At 41.0% G+C, this 21,453-nt stretch overlaps 1 protein-coding gene across 6 annotated transcripts in view; it reads left to right on the forward strand.

Annotated features, from left to right (window-relative positions):
- AGTPBP1 (ATP/GTP binding carboxypeptidase 1) overlaps nt 1-21,453 on the forward strand; it is a 96,746-nt gene that overhangs the window by 12,764 nt on the left and 62,529 nt on the right. For 4 of the 6 annotated variants that reach the window (XM_069961778.1, XM_069961779.1, XM_069961775.1 and 1 more), the window contains exons 3-5: nt 15,037-15,167; nt 19,278-19,345; nt 20,083-20,146. In XM_069961778.1, coding sequence (XP_069817879.1) covers nt 15,037-15,167; nt 19,278-19,345; nt 20,083-20,146 — 263 coding nt within the window. Of the gene's footprint in view, nt 1-15,036; nt 15,168-17,537; nt 17,625-18,130; nt 18,221-19,277; nt 19,346-20,082; nt 20,147-21,453 lie in introns of those variants that run through there. The other 2 variants (XM_069961780.1, XM_069961781.1) reach the window with 2 other exon arrangements.

Raw genomic sequence — 21,453 nt, forward strand, 5'->3', positions numbered from 1 at the left:
AACGGCGTAAACGGCAAGAGGGAAAAAAGCGCCCGAATTGCTGATTTTTTTGTTACATTATATATAACATTTTTTTATAAAAAGTAACCAAATGTCCGATCTACACAAATATAGTATTATTAAAAACTAGAGATCATGACGCAAAAATTGACGCCCCAGACAGCCCCGTAGGTGAAAAACTAAGTCAAATAAAACCTTAGAAAATCTGTGTAAACCTGCATATGGTTGTGTTCAGACTGACCTATAGAATATTGGTATCATGTCACTTTTACAATATAGTAATAGTAAAAGTAATTACGTAGACACAGGCAACCCCCAAAAGTTACCATATTGCATTCTTTTTTCCAATTTCACCAATTTATATTTTCATAAATAATATTTTTGGGGTTTTGTCATACATGTTATGGTAGAATGAAAGACGCCATTACAAAGTACAACTATTCCTGAAAAAAATACAAGCCCTTACATGGCTTAGAAAGGGAGATGGAAAAAAGGAAAATGCAAAATTTAAAATTGCTGAGGTCATTTTGGGCTTGGTCCTCGAAGGGTTAAATGCTCTGCTGCTTCAGTGTATAGATATATCTCACTCTGTGACCAGCTAGGGGTTAAATAAAATGTGTAAAACAAAAATAAATGAAATTGAACAAAAAGTCAAATGTACTAATGAAAGCTAAAGCTCTACCTGCAAAAAAAAAATCGACACATTTAAAAAAAAAAAAAGAAAAAAAAAAAAAAGATGGCTCATTATAAAGGGCAAAACATTGATTTTTCAAGTGTTTATAGAGTAGATGCAGTCAGTCCTTTCCATACTGCTTATCTACGGTATGTGCATGTGATAAAAGTGGCGCCAAGGTCACTACGTTTTTCTATACTTATTTACTTGTGCTCTAATGCATAAACTCTGAAGTGAACACATACAGGTGATCTGTCTTGTGAAGATAGCTGTCAGGCATGCCATAGAAGTCCGCTCTGGAGTCGCTGGCTAGATGGCTAGCATCACTAAATACATGGCTTGTGGGTAGCACAGTGGCTCAGTGGTAAGCACTGTAGGGTTTCCTTCAGTCACTCTGGTTTCCTCCTACACCTAAATTATGCAGACAGGCAAATTTATATGAACATGGATGGCTAGTATTATTGGCTAAATGGTTGACTACTAATACCTATTTATTTGGATAGAATAGCAAAACTATGGGGGGAAAGTTATCAAACATGGTGTAAAGTGAAACTGTCTCAGTTGCCCCTAGCAACCAATCAGAGTCCACTTTTCATTCCTCACAGACTCTTTGGAAAATGAAAGGTGGAATCTGATTGGTTGCTAGGGGCAACTGAGCCAGTTTCACTTTACACCATGTTTGATAAATCTCCCCCTATGTGTATAAAATTCACTATTGAAAACACATAGGTTCACACCCAGGGGTAGAATCCATGTATCCCAAGGTATAGAAACAGTACAGGTTTCAGTTAGGGTGGGTTCATACTGAGGAATTCTCGCGGATATTGTCAGCGGAGTTCCGCTGTCTGCCCGCGTGCACGGCCGCGCGCCTTTCCGCCAGCTCCATAGACACCTTTCTATGGGCCGGCGTATTCCAATATCCGCCGAAAGAAGTGACATGTGTCTATGGAGGCGGCGGAAAGGCGCGCGGCCGTGCGCGCAGACAGACAGCAGAATTCTGCTGACATTATCCGCGAGAATTCCTCAGTATGAACCCACCCTAATAGGTTGCAGTTACCTTTTACTCTGCTGCCCCAGCCTTGATCTAGAGATAGGTGAGACTTGCATCGATCAGACATTTCTGGCACATCCTGTACCTCAGATGGGAATTCCCCTTTAAACATCTGTTTCCTAAATCAGCCAGCTCTGGAATGACCTGCGTAACCTTCATGTGAAAATCCAAGTTCCCATATTTTGCAGAACGTTTCTGCTTGGGTTCTGTCCTTGCTGCTGAATTCCTTGCACAACACAAACATTAGCTTGGAAAGAAACTGCAAAATGTGCCTGGACTGAAAGGCAATGGTGGAAGTGTAGATGATAACAAATATACCATTTATTAACCCTTTTGGAACTTTCTGAAATCCTGCATAAGGGGACATTTGTACACTCTGACGATCACGGATGGTACGGAGCATGAAGCTACAGGCTGGCATCGGAAACTCCCTGTGTCATGTATCAATAGGGCTCAATATATTTTAGTCCATATGCACACCTATTCCACAGCTTGTACCCGTTCATGGCGTCGTGCCTTTCTGCTGGCTCCATAGACACCATTCTATGGGCGGCCCGATTCCGCTATCCACCGAAAGAATTGACATGTCAATTCTTTCGGCGGAATGCGTAATCCGCTCGTGCATAGAATGGTGTCTATGGCACAGGCGGAGAGGCACGTGGCCGTGAACAGGTATGAGCTACGGAATCCGTTGGAAATTCTCCTCTCAAGTTCCCTAGTGTGAACCTACCCTAACATACCATAAAGGGATTAACCTAAAAACAAATGCAGGACCAGATGTAAACAATTATTGTTATCCTTTATTGAAAATATACCAAGTATATAAAACCATTACACATAATGATAAAATTCTCATGAGAGGAGCTGAAATAGATCCATAGAATATGAGTGGGAGTAAATTACGTTACACAATAAAACTACAGAGGTTAGAAAGGCAAAATATAGCCCAAATAATTAGAGTAATTTACATACAAAAGTACTGGGCATATAAGAGACTATAACATTACTCACAGTGGGTAAAAATCACACAGATGACTAATAAAACTAATACATATTACCCATATATCGTGTCCTTAGTACAATGGTCACCGCACCACTTACCCGACATGCGCTTTGTGTGTTGCTTTATCGAGGGTGATCCCCCTCGACAGTGTTTTTCATGGGACCTCACTGACACAGCTTCATGCTCCGTAGTATCCCAGATCTGTGATCTGTGTGAATGCCCCCTAACTTTGTCTGAATTTTGAACTACATACCAAAGAGTTTTTTTATTTTTATTTTTTTACCAATTCACGATTTTCAAATTCTCCATCACAAAAAGGTGATTTATGTGAGCCAAAGCCACTGGACTTTGTGTTACATGACTACTAGCCATCATTGGGCTACAGGCAATACACCACCATGGCTGAATTGAATTCATGTTGTAATTTATAAACCCTTTTGAAGGGGTTTGGGTGTGGGTTTGCAGCTTAGTTAATATTATTTATTTATAAAGCGCCCTTAATTTCAGAGCGCTATACAAGCGACAAGGGTAACAAACAGAACAACTATAATTATTATTATTATTACATGAAGGTAAATGGCAGACTGGTACATGAGGAGAGAGGACCCTCCCAGTGAGGGTCTACAATCTATAAGACAAGAGCTTACAATCTATACTGGTTTGGTTGTGGGTTTGCAGCTCAGTTCCATTAAAGTGAATGGAGCGGAGTTGTAATACCACACAAAACCTGGGAACAGGGGTGGTGCTATTTTTGCAAGAAAGTAGCTGTGCTCTATCTAATCCTGGATAATCCCTTTAAGTAGGTGTATCTGAATAGTGAAAGACATCTATGTGAGATTTTTATGTCAATGGTACCATTAGAAATATTTTAGTGAAAAAATTGGTGAGGTGTTCAGTACATAGTTCACCCTCTATATGTGCATGTAAAATTAAAATTTTTCCTTTTTAATAAATTTACAACCTTTTATAGAATTCTGTTTTTACTTGAACTAGTTTGATCTTAGCACAAGGCCGCAACATAACAAAATGTAAAAAAAAAATAAAAAAAAAATGAGAGGGTCTGAAGACTTTCTGGATGCACTGTACATCTTCACACTATACCTTGCCCTCTTTCTTGGCTTATACTGGCACAATTTAATACTTAAATATTTAGTAAAAAAAAAAAAAACTACTTTAGATTTTTTTTTATTTGTTTATTTTCAAGACTCCTAAGAATATATGGCTGGGAGAAGCGACCGGCTGTGTGTATCACTTTCTGGCTCACTGATCGAGCTGACTTGTTGCAGGAGACATGAACTTACAATAAAGTGTCTTCATACGCTATATTTGTCTGTCCTGTCCAAGCCCGCTATATTGTGTTCTATTGAAACTGAAGTAGCATGTGATGTTAGCCAGCCCTGTGTAGGCATATACCTAGAATGGCATGTTGGCACACTCTCTCTTGTCATATACTTTGACATAGTATATTAAACCTGACACTGTGCATAAAGGGAATTTGTCCTTTTGATATTAATCCTCTGGTGACTTGTTGTACTACTAATAAGATAATCCTGTCATACATGGGGCTTTTTGGCAGTGCCTTTGCATCTAGGTTTCGGAGAGATGGATGTGATGGTTTATAATGGTTGCTACTGGCCAAGCAGATGTTTGCTCTCCCTGCGTCACACAGGAGCAGGAGTTTCCCTTTGTTAGTGTCTGCAGCGATGGGATCCAGGCCATTGTTTATATATTAGCGTTGCACGAGACAAGGAGCCTATTTAATGGAGCATCAATTCACCTATCGTGCTTCTCTGGATACTGGACATGGGCTGCCTGGGTATACATTTGCTTTTAGAATCTACTGGCACAAACCCTTAAAGGCTTTAGAGTCTCTTACGGAAAATCTTAAGGAGAGATGGTAAGATAAACCCTCCTAAGTGAGCGCTGTACCAATGTGATCTAATTGACTTTCATTATAGTTGTCAGGGAAAGTGATGGATAGTGTGCAGGGTTATTCAGCGAGGGAGGAAAAAAAAAAGAACTGTGATTGGGGGCAGTTCACACTAGGTTCTGATTTACACAGTTTAGAAATTTTGGCCTTTGAACACTTCCTGTACACTTCCTGGGAGCCACCTGTGTACCCTACCCCACTGCTGTCTTGGCCCATATTTTTACCTCACCCCTCCATTTGTCTTTGTGTCGCTGCGATTCCTCCCCCCCCCCCCCCAATAATGAGCAATTTCATTCTTACTCTGCTCTGCGCTTTGTAGTGATGTGATAAATAGTAACCCAACATTAAAGGGGTATGTCAGGGACTTTTGTTTAATCAGCTGGTGTGAGAAACTTCTGTTTAAAAATCTCAAGTCTTCCAGTACTTTTCAGCTGTTGTATGTCCTGCAGAAAGTGGTATATTCTTTCCAGTCTGATAAAATGCTCTCTGCTGCCACCTCTGTCTGTGATGGGAACTGTTCAGAGCAGCAGCAAATCCCCATAGAAAACCTCTCCTTCTCTGGACAGTTCTTGGCACAGACAGAGGTGGCAGCAGAGAGCACTGTGTCAGTCTGGAAAGAATACACCACTTCCTGCAGGACATTTTTCAGCTGATAAGTACTGGAAGACTTGAGAATTTTTTTATAGAAATAATTTACTTATCTGTGTAACCAGTTGATTTGAATATTTTTTTCCATCAAGTTTGCTTTAACCGTAGAAGTCTTATTTGTATATGTTTGGGGTGTTAGAATTTTATTATAAATTATAGAATATCCTATTGTGTCAGTTTATATTGTGATACTGTCTAACAGAAAAGAATAATAAAAACATACCGCTTGAAAAAATTACTTTTTATTTTAATCTCAACAATTGTTTTTTTTTGGTTTTTTTTTGTGCTCCATGTTTAATTTTTTTTCTCTGTGACTATTATTGTATGAATTAGTGATGACTCCCATCTGCGCTCTTTTCCCTTCTTCTTACTAAACCTCAGTATGACATGGCTTCTTACTGACTGATGCCCACTGGAAACATGAGCTAGGTGCCAGACGCTTGTTTGTGATGACTGTCATACCCATAAGGTGTGCAGCGGTGTCATCGCTTACATTGAAGGTGTCAGGCTTAGGTTTTATAGCAGACTTTACCCACAGTGCCTGAAGCTGGAGTGTTTGACAATGTCAAAATCATATTCTGAGCTGCACGGTTTGGCCATTAGCGTTCAGCTCTGTGTAGCTTATAGCAATCATGGAAATTCTGACGAAAAGACCATATTCAGTAATATTGACTTTGCCGTCTGCAATAGCTAAATATGGTGCTGGCTATTCTTAGTTCACAAAACTATATTTTAATCCCAGCATTTCTGTTTTCTTAATGATATCAGTAAAATGCCCAGGGGATTGCAGATTATTAAAACTGGACAGTTGAGTAACTTTTAATATCAAAAGCATATATAAGCATATATAAGAATATAAAAGCAATGTTTTGTTATCCCACGAGTAGATTTAAGACCAGGCTCATCCACTTGTCTTAAAGTGAACCAGTCAGCTGCAATTCCAGTCTACTGACATTGCTAGATAGCTGTTAGGTCCCCATCCCTGTTCTATTGTATAGGAGCTGTCCATTCATGATGGGAGTTGTAGTTTTGCCACAGCTGGAAGGCCGAAGGTTCCCCATTACTGTTGTATGCAAACAGCACAGCCGTCCACTTAAGTTTCTTGAAAGGTGAAGTGCCATGAAACTAACTGGTAGATTATATGTTTTCCTGAAGCTGCTAAACAGGGATACAGACCTCCTGCTCAGGGGCCCACCGGGGGGGATTCCCCTGCTCCCCTGTGGGCCAGTCCGAGCCTGTATATACAGGAAACTATTAAAGGGGTATTCTTATCTCAGCTTACATAGCTAACCTTGTAGGACTCTTCAAGTTAAATGTTTTTGGAAATACATCCATTTAGCAAATGTTCTTTCTTCTTCATATATACATGTTTTTTTCCTCCCATTGCTGACAGCTCATTGTGTAGGTTACAGACCACCACTCTGCTCTAAAAACAGTGGTCAGGCTGTTGTATACATAGCAATAATGTAGATGTATAGAGATATAGTGTGTATATATACTGTTTAAGGCTGGGTTCACACTACGTATATTTCAGTTAGTATTGTGGTCCTCATATTGCAACCAAAACCAGGAGTGGATTAAAAACACAGAAAGGATCTGTTCACACAATGTTGTAATTGAGTGGATATCCGCCATATAACAGTAAATAACTTCCATTATTTCAATATAACAGCCGTTGTTTTACAATAACAGCAAATATTTGCCATTAAATGGCGGCCATCCACTCAATTTCAACATTGTGTGAACAGATCCTTTCTGTGTTTTTAATCCACTCCTGGTTTTGGTTGCAATATGAGGACCACAATACTGACTGAAATATACGTAGTGTGAACCCAGCCTAAAGGGTAGGTTCACACAGGATGGATCTGCAGCGGATTTCACACTGCGAAATCCGCTGCGGATACCTTCCCTGACATTTTCAATGAGATTGTCATCCTGCTGCGATTATGTAAATGCCCGCCCACTTAATCTGCCACCGCCTGGAGCATACTTTACTTGGTCCGCACTCCGGCTGCATCTGAGCCACAGTTGCAGCTGGAGAGAGAAACAGGTAAAGTATGCTCCGGGCGGTGGCATTTACATAATCGCAGCAGGATGACAATCTCATTGAAAATGTCAGGGAAGGTATCCGCAGCGGATTTCGCAGTGTGAAATCCGCTGCAGATCCATCCTGTGTGAGTCTACCCTTTATATGCATACTGTGTCTGCTTATACAGCCAGGCCACTGTTTTTAAAGAAATGTGGTGCTTTGTAATCTAGACCAGGAATGGGGAACCCTCCAGCTGTTGCAAAACTACACTCACCGGCCACTTTATTAGGTACACAATGCTAGTAACGGGTTGGACCCCCTTTTGCCTTCAGAACTGCCTCAATAATTTGTGGCATAGATTCAACAAGGTCCTGGAAGCATTCCTCAGAGATTTTGGTCCATATTGACATGATGGCATCACACAGATTTGTCGGCTGCACATCCATGATGCGAATCTCCAGTTCCACCACATCCCAAAGATGCTCTATTGGATTGAGATCTGGTGACTGTGGAGGCCTGTGACATTTGAGTACAGTGAACTCATTGTCATGTTCAAGCAGAAATCAAGACTCATCAGACCAGGCAACGTTTTTCCAATCTTCTACTGTCCAATTTCGATGAGCTTGTGCAAATTGTAGCCTCAGTTTCCTGTTCTTAGCTGAAAGGAGTGGCACCCGGTGTGGTCTTCTGCTGCTGTAGCCCATCTGCCTCAAAGTTGGAGGTACTGTGCGTTCAGAGATGCTCTTCTACCTACCTTGGTTGTAACGGTTGGCTATTTGAGTCACTGTTGCCTTTCTATCAGCTCGAACCAGTCTGCCCATTCTCCTCTGACCTCTGGCATCAACAAGGCATTTCCGCCCACAGAACTGCCGCTCACTGGATGTTTTTTCTTTTTTGGACCATTCTCTGTAAACCCTAGAGATGGTTGTGCGTGAAAATCCCAGTAGATCAGCAGTTTCTGAAATACTCAGACCAGCCCTTCTGGCACCAACAACCATGCCACGTTCAAAGGCACTCAAATCACCTTTCTTCCCCATACTGATGCTCGGTTTGAACTGCAGGAGATTGTCTTGACCATGTCTACATGCCTAAATGCACTGAGTTGCCGCCATGTGATTGACTGATTAGAAATTAAGTGGTAACGTGCAGTTGGACAGGTGTACCTAATAAAGTGGCCTAATAAACCTAAAGCTTCGGCTGTCCAGGCATGATGGGAATTGTAGTTTTGCAACAGCTGGAGGACCGAAGGTTCTAGACAATAAGCTGTCAAGAATGGGAGGGAAAGGGCAGCATATCAGGAGGAGACAAGATTGCTAAATGAATGGACCGTATTTACTAAGCTAAGAATACCTCTTTAAGAAACTATCTGCTGCGTTATGGAATTATTTTATTGTATGATGTATATGTGAAGTTAAAAAGGATGGTTGAAAATTTTTCTGGCTATGACACTGGCCAATAACAGGTTAAAGAAGTCTGGCGGGGGAGGGGGGGGGATTATTTTGTGCAGTGGGCAACTTTAACCGCACCTTGCGCCCGCACTGCACCGCTCCTGTACCCTGCCGAATGTCATTTTCTCACAGCTTTGGGGTATATCATAACTAGACTGAAACATCATGATAGGTTGGGATTTAGCCTGCTCAGCCAATCAGTGACTGCAGCAGTGTTCCACCCCAGTCACTGACTGGCTGAGTGCCGGTGCCGCACACTTGTATGAGCTGTCAGTGTTGTGCGGCCGCACAAAACTGACATGTCAGTTTGTCCTGCAGCAACTAGGGATCCTGGCCGGAGTGTATACTATAGGGGAGATTTCTCAAACATGGTGTAAGGTGAAACTGGCTCAGTTGCCCCTAGCAACCAATCAGATTCCACCTTTCATTCCTCGCAGACTCTTTGGAAAATGAAAGGTGGAATCTGATTGGTTGCTAGGGGCAACTCAGCCAGTTTCACTTTACACCATGTTTGATCTCCCCCTATGTGTATACACTCCAGCCGGGATTTCCTCTTGACTGCAGTGCATCGTAACATTTCTATTTAACACGGCAATTGTTGTAAATCGGTAACAATGGCCATGATTAATAGAAGAGCTACGTTGTGTGAACGTAGCTTAATTCTACAAAAATATGTAAAAATGCAAAAGGTATCTATCCCTTGTTTGAGTATTTACAGCAGCACAGAAACTTCCTCTTGTAATACCTACCTGGCACTCGCTCAGGCTTGGCAGGCTTCTCCTAGAGGCACAGTTTGCTACTGTTAACTAGGTCCTTGATTATGGATGCCAAATCTGCAGAGTACATGTGTTCCTGGAGTGCACCTTGTGACACGTGAGTCTTTTCTAGATCCATAACTGTGTGAGAGTTGATGGTTTCACCATGTTCTTATGCCCCTTCTTTTATGGTGCTGGCTGTCTTCTATACACAGTGCATCCTCCTTGGAATGAGCAGATCACATAAAAAGAATCCAGTGTACATCCAAGTTATTTATGACCAATTAGAAGTCCCTGGCTATTCTCTCCAGCTGCCCGGAGTTGTCTACTTCCCCTCTGTAATATATTAAAAGTAGCTTGTCTTTATAAGGGCCCTGTAGCTGGTGTGATTTTAGATGCCATATGGTGATTATATCTTATCTGTAGTGTAAGTACGTGGGGTATGTCTACCTACACAGCAGTCATTACAGTACAATTGATCAATTAAGTATAGCGTTTTTGAGGTTTTACTTATAGGGAGCCCTACATCTTAGGGCCCTATTCCACGGGACGATTATAGTTTGAATTCTCGTTACATCGTTTGGATCTAAACGATAATCGTTCAGTTGAATAGCAGTTAACTGTTAAACGACGAACGAGAAATCGTCGATCGTTTACTAAGACCTGGACCTATTTTTATCGTTGCTCGTTAGCATTGAATAAGACGTCGTCCGCAGTAGCAACGAACGCAATAGTGACTACAAGACGACCGCAAGAACGATCATAAGTAACAATTATCGTTCTATGTAAATGGGTGAACGATTTCAGGCCGTTCGCAATAGCGGTCGTTTGAAATCGTTTATCGTTAACGATTATGCGAACGATAATCGTCCCGTGGAATAGGGCCCTTAGGGTCCTTTTACACGCACAGATAAATCACTTAATCACTTGTTTAGTGGATGACAAGTGTTGATTTTTTTTCTTTGAAATGATAAATCACTATGAAAAGTTGTTAATAATTTGATCAGAACTGCGCTTGTGTGTGTGATATATATATATATGTATGTGTGTGTGTGTGTGTGTGTATGTATGTATGTATTTGTGCGTGTGTATATATAGATAGATAGATAGATAATAAACAGAGTTCCGCTGCACTCCTTAAGGGAAAAATCAAAAAGTGTTTATTTCATAGCAAAAAAGTTTACATACTGCAACGTTTCAATCTCATCACGAGACCTTTCTCAAGCATAAGTGTTAGTATCACCATATTTATACACACGTGTATTACATTCAATTAAGTGCCAATTAGCATAATAAATTATGTTCAAACAATATAGGTACAAAGTAAGGTCCCATCGGGACAACAGTGAAATACAGTGTTATGTCGCTGTGCTTTACATATAAAATATATAATATTTCCATACTCCTTGTACTCCTTGCCACTGTCCTTGTACATAATATATACCAAAGTGTATTAGAATTCTGTAAGGTTTTAGACTGTTCAGTGAATAAGCTTTCATGGTAACTGTCTACTTCCTAACAAGTAATTACAAAGGTAAACTCCAGTTTTTACTGGAGTTTTATTTGGACCTGTTTTGCGGGATGACTTTTAGTTTTTGAAAGGGTTGCTTAGACAGGCGTTTTATAGATATATGCTTGGTGATAGGGTAAATAAAAAAAAAAAAAATCCTTGCTCCCACAGTGGGGCTACACAGTGGTACCCAGTAGTGCGGCCCCTTCTATCATACACTTCTATAAGGGACCTGTGATTCCTGGGATACGTTTTTTTGTTTTTTTTTTTAGGGGGTTTTTTACTAAAAGCAGGTATTGTTGCAGTGTTTTACAGCGTATATAGTGTAGTGCCTTTTGCCTCTTGGTAAGGCTTGGTAGGTGTGCAAACGCAAGCATTGTGGATCTAGGCGCCCTCCATCTAAAAGTACTGAGATGCCTTAGTTACGCCTGATACAATTGCCAATACCCTACTAGGACCTGTCAGGCTACATTCACACATAATATCTGTCCCCCTACACCTGGCTTAGAACACTCTTCCAGGCTGTTCTATCATAAAAAAGGCATATTTGCAGGAATACTGTCAGTGACTACCTATGATAAGTCATATTGATGGTCACTAAGGGGTTAAAGTGGCCTCCCTACCTTTTAAAAAAATCATGGCATATTAGTAGAATATGTGCTCATCTTATGATTGTTGGGGTGCGGCCTCTGGTACTCTCACCCTTCCTCTCTTTCTGACCAGCATTACATTCAGTGACTTCAGTACAAACATTGTATGTGTATGTGTTCATACAGCGCAGCAGCTCAGCCACGTGCTCTAGTTTAGTGGTGCCCTTGTGGCCTTCCAGCAGGTGCATAACTACTACTCCCATCATGACAGGGCAGCATATGGCTGTCTAGTATGATGGGAATTGTTTGGCCACACAGGTTATCCAGCACTTCTGTGGTTTGATCCAGAGTGGTGACTGTAGTTAGCACTGCTATCTCACAGGACTGGAGTTCTGGATTATAATCTGACCATCTGGGCAATATCTGTGTGAAGTCTATATGTTCTAATACTAGAAACGTGAATAAATACTACACAGCGTGTTGAAATAAAAAGTGGCGATGCCTTCACAGTTGTTACGTTAGTCTCCCATCAATCATTAGTTTTTAACTTTTAGACTTGAATGTACATTGTAAAAAGACCAGACCGGCCCTGACCATGGTATCCTTTTCTGTCGCACTCCAAATTGTGAATACAAATGACCCCATTTTGTTCCCCCCGTCTTCATCAATCTGTAGTCCAGTCTGTAGCTGGACAAATGGAACTACCAATAAGGCCCAGAGAAACGAAGCCCGTTTCCTTACCTTAACCCCTGTGCTCCTTTAGTTGATGTGGATTTGTCGGCCTGTTCTCTCATAAGATTGTTTGTTACAGGAGCTTGGGTTCCTCGGGTGCGGAGCTTTGTGATATTTGATACATTCTGAGACTCCATAATGCTTGGTAACTTATTAGTATGATATCTGATCTTTGTTTCTGGCAAGCACATGTTTCTTTGGTATTGACACAAGGACAAGTGAGCATGGTGACAGATGGCGCTCCAGAGGACGTGCAGCATCTGACGGCCGAACCCTGGACAGGTGACGATAACTTGGGATAACACGGGCTGCTAATGTGCTCCACTGCAAATCTCTGGGGACTCATACTTGGCAGCTTCTTATTTAGATGCTGTACCAGGAATGTGCTTGATCTGGTTTCGGTATATGTAATTGTTTCAAATCCACAACGATTGGACATTTTTTAGAGATAAGCATATAAGCAAGAAGTCTATTCTGTTAGTTAAAAGCTCAGTAAGACTACTTTTTCTCCCATACTACTTTAGAATGTCTTGACCTGACCACAACCTGATCTGACAAACTAAAAGCATCGTAGAGCAAAGTGTTGTAATATGACAAATATGAGATGATTTGCACACGACCATAGTGCCACATTATAGTGCCCAGGTAGTATGAACCTGATAAGGCCAGGTTTACATATGTCAAATGATTCAAGTGTCACTGGCGTGTATTTATTTATTTATTTTTTTTGCAGAAATCAATAGTAAAGGCAATTTTAGGAAACTTTGTAATTGGGTTTATTAGGCAAAAATGCCATTATGTGCATTCAAAAAAAATTACATTATGTGCATTCAAAAAGCCTTTCCCTTCCTCTTCTTTCATTCACTGCTCATTATCAGGAAATTGTGTTTTGTTGCATCAGACATGCCCCTGTCTGTTCTATGAAGAGGGAGGGGAGGGGGGGGGGGGGCTAGAAAGGAGGGAGATTAGTCGGCAGCAGAGAACAGAGGACAAAGGATTACACAACAGGAGCAGCCTCTATTCACAGGTCAGAGAGGTCAGTGCTGACACTGACAAGTTAGCCCGGTGATGTATGCATTTTTCCGCCAATAAACACAACTATTGATTTCTGAAAAAAAAATAAATAAGAATTAAACGACAGTGACACTTTCAGCATAGTTGCCAGCCAGCCTGGTTGCTGGGGATCAAAAAAAAATTTCATGAAATGTTCCCAGAGGGGAATTATACCAGAGTCATCCTGTAGGCCACTGAGTGGGATACCGGTTTGTTGCATCTGGCGTAAATATCCAGGATGGCTCCAGATTGTCAGCCATATGTCAGCTCAGCCATACAATACAGTGGCATACATAGTTAGTTTAGGAGTCATACAGCACCCTTCTGGTCCATTATGTATCAATGGTTTGAAAGAGGTCTAAGGAGAGTGAATTGTTTCATTGGAATAACCACTTGACTCCTGCAATGTAAAGGTGGGGTTGTTTAAGGCTTAGAGCTACACCTTGATTGTAGCGCTTCAAGATTGCTTACAACTCCATGTATTGCTAAGGCTCCTGTTAGATGAAGCGATTTTTAATGATTAACGATAATACCAAACAAGAACTTGAAATCATTCACCATATTACACAGATAGTTGTTAGCTACTACGATCGTTTACTCCATCTGATCCAGGCAAAAAAGCGAACAATATAGAATCACAATGAACCATTAGCAAATGACTAACGATGATTTTTGTTGTCAGTACAAAGTCGAGGATCAACGACACATGAACGATTTCTCGTTGGTCGTTTGATTGTCACCTGCATTTACACAAAGCTATCATTGTATAAATTCAAACGATTTAACGTTTTTTGCACGATAATCGCCCCGTGTAATAGAGCCCTAAGACTTCAGCTGTAGATGGATAGTTCAGCTTAATATTTTTGTGGCACAAAGAGTCGCGGTGTGTTTATGGTATAAGGGTGCCTTTACACAGAGAGATTTATCTGACAATTTTTTGAAGCCAAAGCCAGGAACAGACTATAAACAGGAAACAGGTCATAAAGGAAAGACTGATATTTCTCCGCTTTTCAAATCCATTCCTGGCTTTGACTTCAAAAATCTGTCAGATAAATCTCTCTTAGTAAAGGCACCCTTAGGGTTGTCTAGAAAACAACATAAAAAACATTCAGAGCCATCCCTGCTGCCCAGAGTTTTCTGTTATTTATACCGGAACATATGAAATGACTAGCTGCAGCATTAACCTGCCTCAGCCATAGGCATTTCCCATGTGCGTTGGCAGAGATCTGGAAGCTCTGAGCAGTGAAGCTGGCACCATTGGCATTGCATTGGTAGGAGCACTGTCAGGCAAGTTCAAGTAACCTTTAAAACAGCATCAGGCCAGATGATAAGATCACTTTCACTGGAGTGTCCCTTTTAATTGTAGTAGCAGTATCGCCCTGATTCCAAAACTTTCCTGTGCTGCTACGATTAAAGCCTACCTTTATTATCATTTATTTCCCATGATTTATGTTCTGCCAACACTTCTGCAGCATGAGTGTGTTTTATTGGGAACAACCACAGATCACACAAAGAGAATGACTTGTAAGCAGACCTATAAATGTTCATAGTGTATACTGTCAAAATGCATCGCTCATCGTGTTGATAAACTGAATATCCATTGTTATTGTGCAGCCTTTCCAACAATTCTCGGATTGTGAGTCTTCTGTCCCAGCTGGAGAAGATCAACACAGAGTCATCCGCCATGGATATAGATAATGCAAGATTTGTCACTGCTAAAATCCTCCACTTGGCTCAAACCCAAGGTATGGCCCTTTTTTTTCTATTGGTGTGTTTTGAAGATTATGACATGTAGGCATTTTTCTGCCGTGTATGAAAAATAGGCAGTATTAAAGTGTCACTGTCGTTAAAACTTTGAAAATCTAAATTAACAGTAGAAGTGATATAAAACGATATACATTCATTTTTTTTGTTGTTGTCATGCTGTAAAAGAAAGCTGTACTTACCAGAAATCCAGGTCCAGTGTCCTGAAGGCAGATTTTTAGACTTGTGCTGGTTGGAAAAAAAGAGACTAAACACAGGAATTCCGGCCAGTACAGAGAGTCACAGCTCAATGTGTCCGACAATCACATGACTGCCTTCTCTCTGTGAGCGCTCAGATGGCCTGGGAAACACAGGACTTCCTGTTTTTCCAACAAAAAAAAAACAGCCAGAAAACAGTTTGCCGTGATAACTTAAAAAAAAGAAAAAAAAAAAAGTATATTGCAAACTTGCTTTATTTCACAGCTACTGTTGATTTAGATTTAGAATGTTATAACAACAGTGACACTTCATCAGTATCATCGGGTTTCAGTTTAGGGGAAGCGTGCAGCAGTGTGCTTCACTCCCTAGCTGGCACCTGCAGGAGACTGGCTTCATAGACTAAGGATTCTTATCATTTATTCACATTTATACTCACAATCCAGGCAATAGCCAAGCCTGTAGTGTAGATACTGATGTGTATGATGATTTGGCTGATGGAGTTCATTGTAAATTGGCTTCTACAGTTTGCTGTGTACAGTGATACCTAGAAGCAGCAGAAGCTAAAGGATTAAAGGGTTAGTCTTAGAAAAATTAATTTTCCACTAACCACAGGATAGGGGACAATTTAGAGATCACGGGGGTCCGACCTCCAAACCCTCCAGTGATCTCTGTATTGCCCCCTCCCACACACCAAGTTTTTGTGGTATGAATAGAACCGTGGGTATGGCATGTGACTGGCGGCTCTATTCATTTATGTGAAGGTGCTGGACAGCAGAGTAAGCTGGAGGAGCACATGCTCGGCTCTCACCGGCACCACCATAGAAATAAATGGGGCCGCTGGAAGAGTGCGTACTCGACTTTCTCCGGCATTTCGATAGAAGTTAATAGAGCTGCGAGTCTTGTGTCATAACCGTGGCTCTATTCAAAACACCGAAGTCGGAGGCCAATACGGAGATCGCCAGAGTTCAAGGTCATACCCCCAGTGATCTCTTACTTGTCCCCTATCCTGTGGTAGGGGATAAGTTAATTTTTCTTAGAATACCCCTTTAAATAGAATCTGTTATCACTGTCAGCAAGGCAGCCCCTGGCAGCTTCTTCCTGCCGCTTCATCCTTCTTAGATCTCTCACTTTTTGGGTATAGAAAGAGATTTATTAATTCCCTTTTAAGTTTTGTAATAAAAATGGATTCTACAACTGCTTTTCTTGCCAAAATACATTCACTCACTAAGGTTAAATTCACATGTTCGTAGTGCAGCCTCACGACCACGGACCACACTACGAATGTGCATCAGCAGTGCTCTGTGCTTTACAGAACATTACATTGAGGTAGCCATTCAGTGCACACTACATGCGCTTTTTCTTTTTTGCGGCATGGATTTTGGCCCCTGTACACATGTTTTTTTGCAGCTCAGATCCGCAAAATTTGAGGATGTGTGAATAGGCACATAGAAACCAAAGGAATATAAATTTGGATCCATAATAATTATGCATAAAGTTTGCGGACGTGTGGATGAGACCTTAATGATGTGGTGATGTGCATGAAATGTGACACTGCTATGAATGTCACTTCATGCCACATTCCAAATAGGAAGTGGCAGTACTTTTCTTGGTACCTGAGAGGAATTGTACAGAAGGATCTTGCCAGTTATCTTACATTGCATACAGGAAAACCTCAATAATTGGTAACTACCTCTTGAGAAGGACTGGACAGGTAAGTATAAGAAATGTTTGGTTTAAATTTATACAGTATACAAACATATCACGTCACTTGAGGTCTAATGAACCTTTGGTTTGATGTCTGCAATATATCTATTTGAGTGGAAGCTCGTCCATTCCCAGTTATTGCTTGGCAGCGACACATCTCTAATAAAACTTTTTTATTAATTACAAATTATTAGCCTGTAAGCCTTGGCTGGGTGCACTGCTGGATAACAGGGAATACTGTTCCCAGTGTGGAATTTCATCATTTGCCTCCAAGCCAAAGAACATAACAACTTGTAATAACTGTCATAACTCGCTGTAAACATCACATGTAGTGGAAAAATCATGATAGCTAAAAATAATTTCACTTCAGATGGACGCAGTGCTGTGTGCCGCTCTCAGGAGGAGGGCTTTGGCATTTGTCAGTGTTCATCAGCATGTCAGAGGTGCTGGGAAGGAGCTATACTGCATCCTGCACCTTGCTGGGATATGAACTATGAGTGTATTTTACTGTGATCTCCCTAAGCAACCTGTGGATGGTGAGTGTAGAAGGTGCTGTGCATAGGGATGTGCTCATGTCTGGGGTCACATGCACTATAGGTGGATTTCAGTAATCTTGCATGTATCTTTTGTACATTTGCAGATAATATATGTTTACCTTACTTTAAAGCTGCTTTACTATGTCGATTTACTTATTCCATCTTGTCTGTCATTTGGTTGTGTGCAGAAATTAGGCTTTGACAGTATCAGTGTCCTGTATTACTTTCCGCATTTAGGCTGGGTTCACACACAGTATATTTCAGTCAGTATTCTGGTCCTCTTATTGCAACCAAAACCAGGAGCGGATTGAACATACAGAAAGGCTCTGTTCACACAATGTTAAAATTGAGTGGACGGCCGCCATTTAACGGCAAATATTTGCTGTTATTTAAAAACAACGGCCGTTGTATTGAAATAATGGCAGTTATTTACCGTTATATGACGACCATCCACTTAATTGTAACATTGTGTGAACAGATCCTTTCTGTGTTTTTAATCCACTCCTGCTTGAGGTTGCAAAATACTGACCCAATACTGACTGAAATATACTGTGTGTGAACCCAGCCTAAAAACTGTAGCTGTAGAACTAAACCAGGTAGGCCTGAGGCTATAACTAGTGTTGAGCAAACTTGCCTGATGTCCTCTGAACCCGAACGCTGGGCATTGGTCACTTGGTGGCTGGAGAAGTTGGAAGCTACCCTGGGACTGCCATAGGCGGTATTCCTGTTTTCCAGGACTCCCTAGGACAGCATACATATCCTGCAGCCGACGGGAGTCAAAAGATGAGTGTTCGGGTTCAGAGAACCTTGCCGAACCCAAACGGTTCTTCAAGTTCACTCAGCACTACCTATAACGTTATGAAGGGAGATGAAACAGGTCTGAAATTTTTGGACGTTGCATTTGCGACCGTTTTGGAAGACCTGTGGTATTAGTATGTGTAACCTAAGTGATGCAGTTACCCCCTGAACACCACCTTCCTGGAACATATCATCTAGAAGGCAAAAATTTGCACTGTATAAAGACTGTAATAAAGGCATCAATAGCTGTTAGCAGCTGTCTCGCCCATAGACATGCATGTATATATATACAATCATATATGTTTATTACTATAGGATGGACGCAGTGCTGTGTGCCGCTTTTAGGAGGAGGCGCTTGGCATTTGTCAGTGTTCATCAGCATGTCAGATGTCCTGGGAGGGAGCTATACTGCTGGAATATGAGCTACGGGGGGGGGGGATATATATCAAACATGGTGTAAAGTGAAACTGGCCCAGTTGCCCCTAGCAACCAATCAGATTCCACCTTTCATTCCTCACAGACTCTTTGGAAAATCAAAGGTGGAATCTGGTTGCTAGGGGCAACTGAGCCAGTTTCACTTTACACCATGTTTGATCTCTCACTGTGATATTCCTTAGCCACCTGTGTGGATGGTAAGTGTAAAAGGCGGTGTGCATAGGGATGTGCTCATGTCTGGGATCATATCTGACCCTTGTTCTAGAAGGCCAGGCACTCCTACGCATATGGTATAAGAGTAAAAAATATTAGTGTATTGCAGACACTTAAAGTAAGTTTATAAATATAACACATATATTTCATCTTATTACATTTGAATAATAGAATGGTGTTGTATAACTCACTTTTTTTTTTTTTAAGAAAAAACAAGGAAAGAAATGACTGCCAAAGGGTCCACTGGTGTGGAAGTCATCCTCTGTACACTGGAGGTAAGGGCACATTCTTTCTGTGTATACGCATTGTTTCTGTTCAGTCATCTTCATCTAATTCTTCTTCTCTGCACAATTGTTTTTCCAGTAAATGATCAAACACTGGATTATACTGCACATTCCATTACTTAAAGTGAACCTGTCAGGGATGCCGCCCTATCCGAGTACAGGATATGATGGAAGGAGAGAAGCTGTGTGATTATATATATATATATATATATATATATATATATGAAATATATATATATATATATATATATATATATATATATATATATATATATATATATATATAGATGAATAACTCCAAAGCGTTAGACAGTCAGGACCACGAGGAGGGACAGTGAGAGTCCTGAGAGCCCTACCTATGCAGGTTGATTGACAGCTTTTCCTATATTAGAGAAGGCTGTCAGTTCAGCCTGTACGTTGGAGAAGTTGTCTATAGTTACTAGAGACGAGGTGGCCTCAGCTGCTGCAGTGCAGCTTATTCATAGGCAGATCAGTAGAAGTGGGAGAAGGGTATTCTACTTCTTTATAGTTATTACTATAATGGTAAGTATTCGGGGTTGTTGCCCACCATCAGCTTTAAGAGACTAAGATAACAAATGACTTAATAAAATAATAAATAAAATACTAAAAATGAGCACATTTGAATTTCCCATGATATTTGTCATTTTGGGTGTACTCCCTACAACAATGCTTCCTGAGTTTCTAACCCATGATCTTTGTTCCCCCAGAATACCAGGGACCATCAAACCATACTAAATATTGTAAATATCCTCAATGAACTGATGTCAGCTGGTAAGTTTCTATATTCGGACATCATCTTTAGAGCGTAGCTGGAAATAGGATGAGAGATGCGGTCTCGGGAGGATCTATTTGTATTAGCAATAAAAATGTAACTATAGTATGGGCATGGATTTGGATGTCATGTAACCACTCTGAAATGCAGCTGAAGGAACATTGATTCCAGATTTCTGTTCTGCATATTATGTAGACGGCTGGAAATGGCTTTGATTGAGTGTTTATTGCTTTAGCTATTTCTGAACACGTTGCCCTTTCCATCTGGCCTATCTCCACTGTATCTTGGATATTTGCTTAGCAGCATTTTGTTTTGCTGGAATACAGTGTTTTTATGTAAATCAAGTATTTTTTTTAACCAGTGCTCCGGAGTCACTACATTGAGCAACTTATGATCCTCATACACGTTATGGTGTAGTCAGCCATACCCACTGCTTTTGTCATTATAAGGTGTATGGGGTCCTCCCAAGGCTCCACCGACAGATGACACTGGTGGAGATAGGGGTCAGCATGATGGAAAATCACTGCCCGACCCTTTGTATTTGGAGAGATAAGATGCCACCAGGGCTGCCTTTCTGTGGCGTAACCTTTAACATAGAGAGTACAGGAATGCTCGGCTGTGTTTCAGCAGCACTTTACTAATCTGGGGATACATACATAGACAAAAATCAGACATTACAGAGATATACATATAAGTATCCTGCCAAACATGTGAAGTGAGAGCCCTGCTTGGAAGAACTTGCAGACTAGGAGGAGGGGGTCACAGACAAAAGGCACTGGGGTCTTTTGGGGAGTATGGGGGAGGACAGAAGTTATAACTGTTATTGAAGGTGTATAGGCACCTTTAGAGACCTTTGGACTTTAGTGTTCTCCTACCTTTATATTCTAGACAAGGAGAAGATACTTACTTTCAGCCATGTTAGGTGTGGGCCCAATGTGTGACATCTTGCCAATTGCATATAAGTCTGATTCTGTAAAGGCTCTATTCAACATGATGAAAATTGCTCGGCCACCGACCACGCATCATTACACATAATAGTGATGCGTGGCCAGCGGCTGATATATGTTTAAAAAAAAAAAAAATTCTTTTCCACGCTGCCTCTGGAACTTCTGAGCCGGTGTCTACAGTGGCAGGCCGCTCAGCCAATCACTAAGAAGTTCCAGCTGTGGGGAACAGGGAGAAGTTTATTATTTTACACTTAAAGGGGTATTCCAGGGAAAATCAGTAATTTAGCAAAGGAAAGGGTTAACCAAGGTTAACCCTTTCCTAATATACTTACCTGTTGTTTTTTGGCCCCCCAAGGAGA

The sequence above is a fragment of the Dendropsophus ebraccatus genome, chromosome 3 (assembly GCF_027789765.1).
Source record: "Dendropsophus ebraccatus isolate aDenEbr1 chromosome 3, aDenEbr1.pat, whole genome shotgun sequence".
Lineage (NCBI taxonomy): Eukaryota > Metazoa > Chordata > Amphibia > Anura > Hylidae > Dendropsophus > Dendropsophus ebraccatus.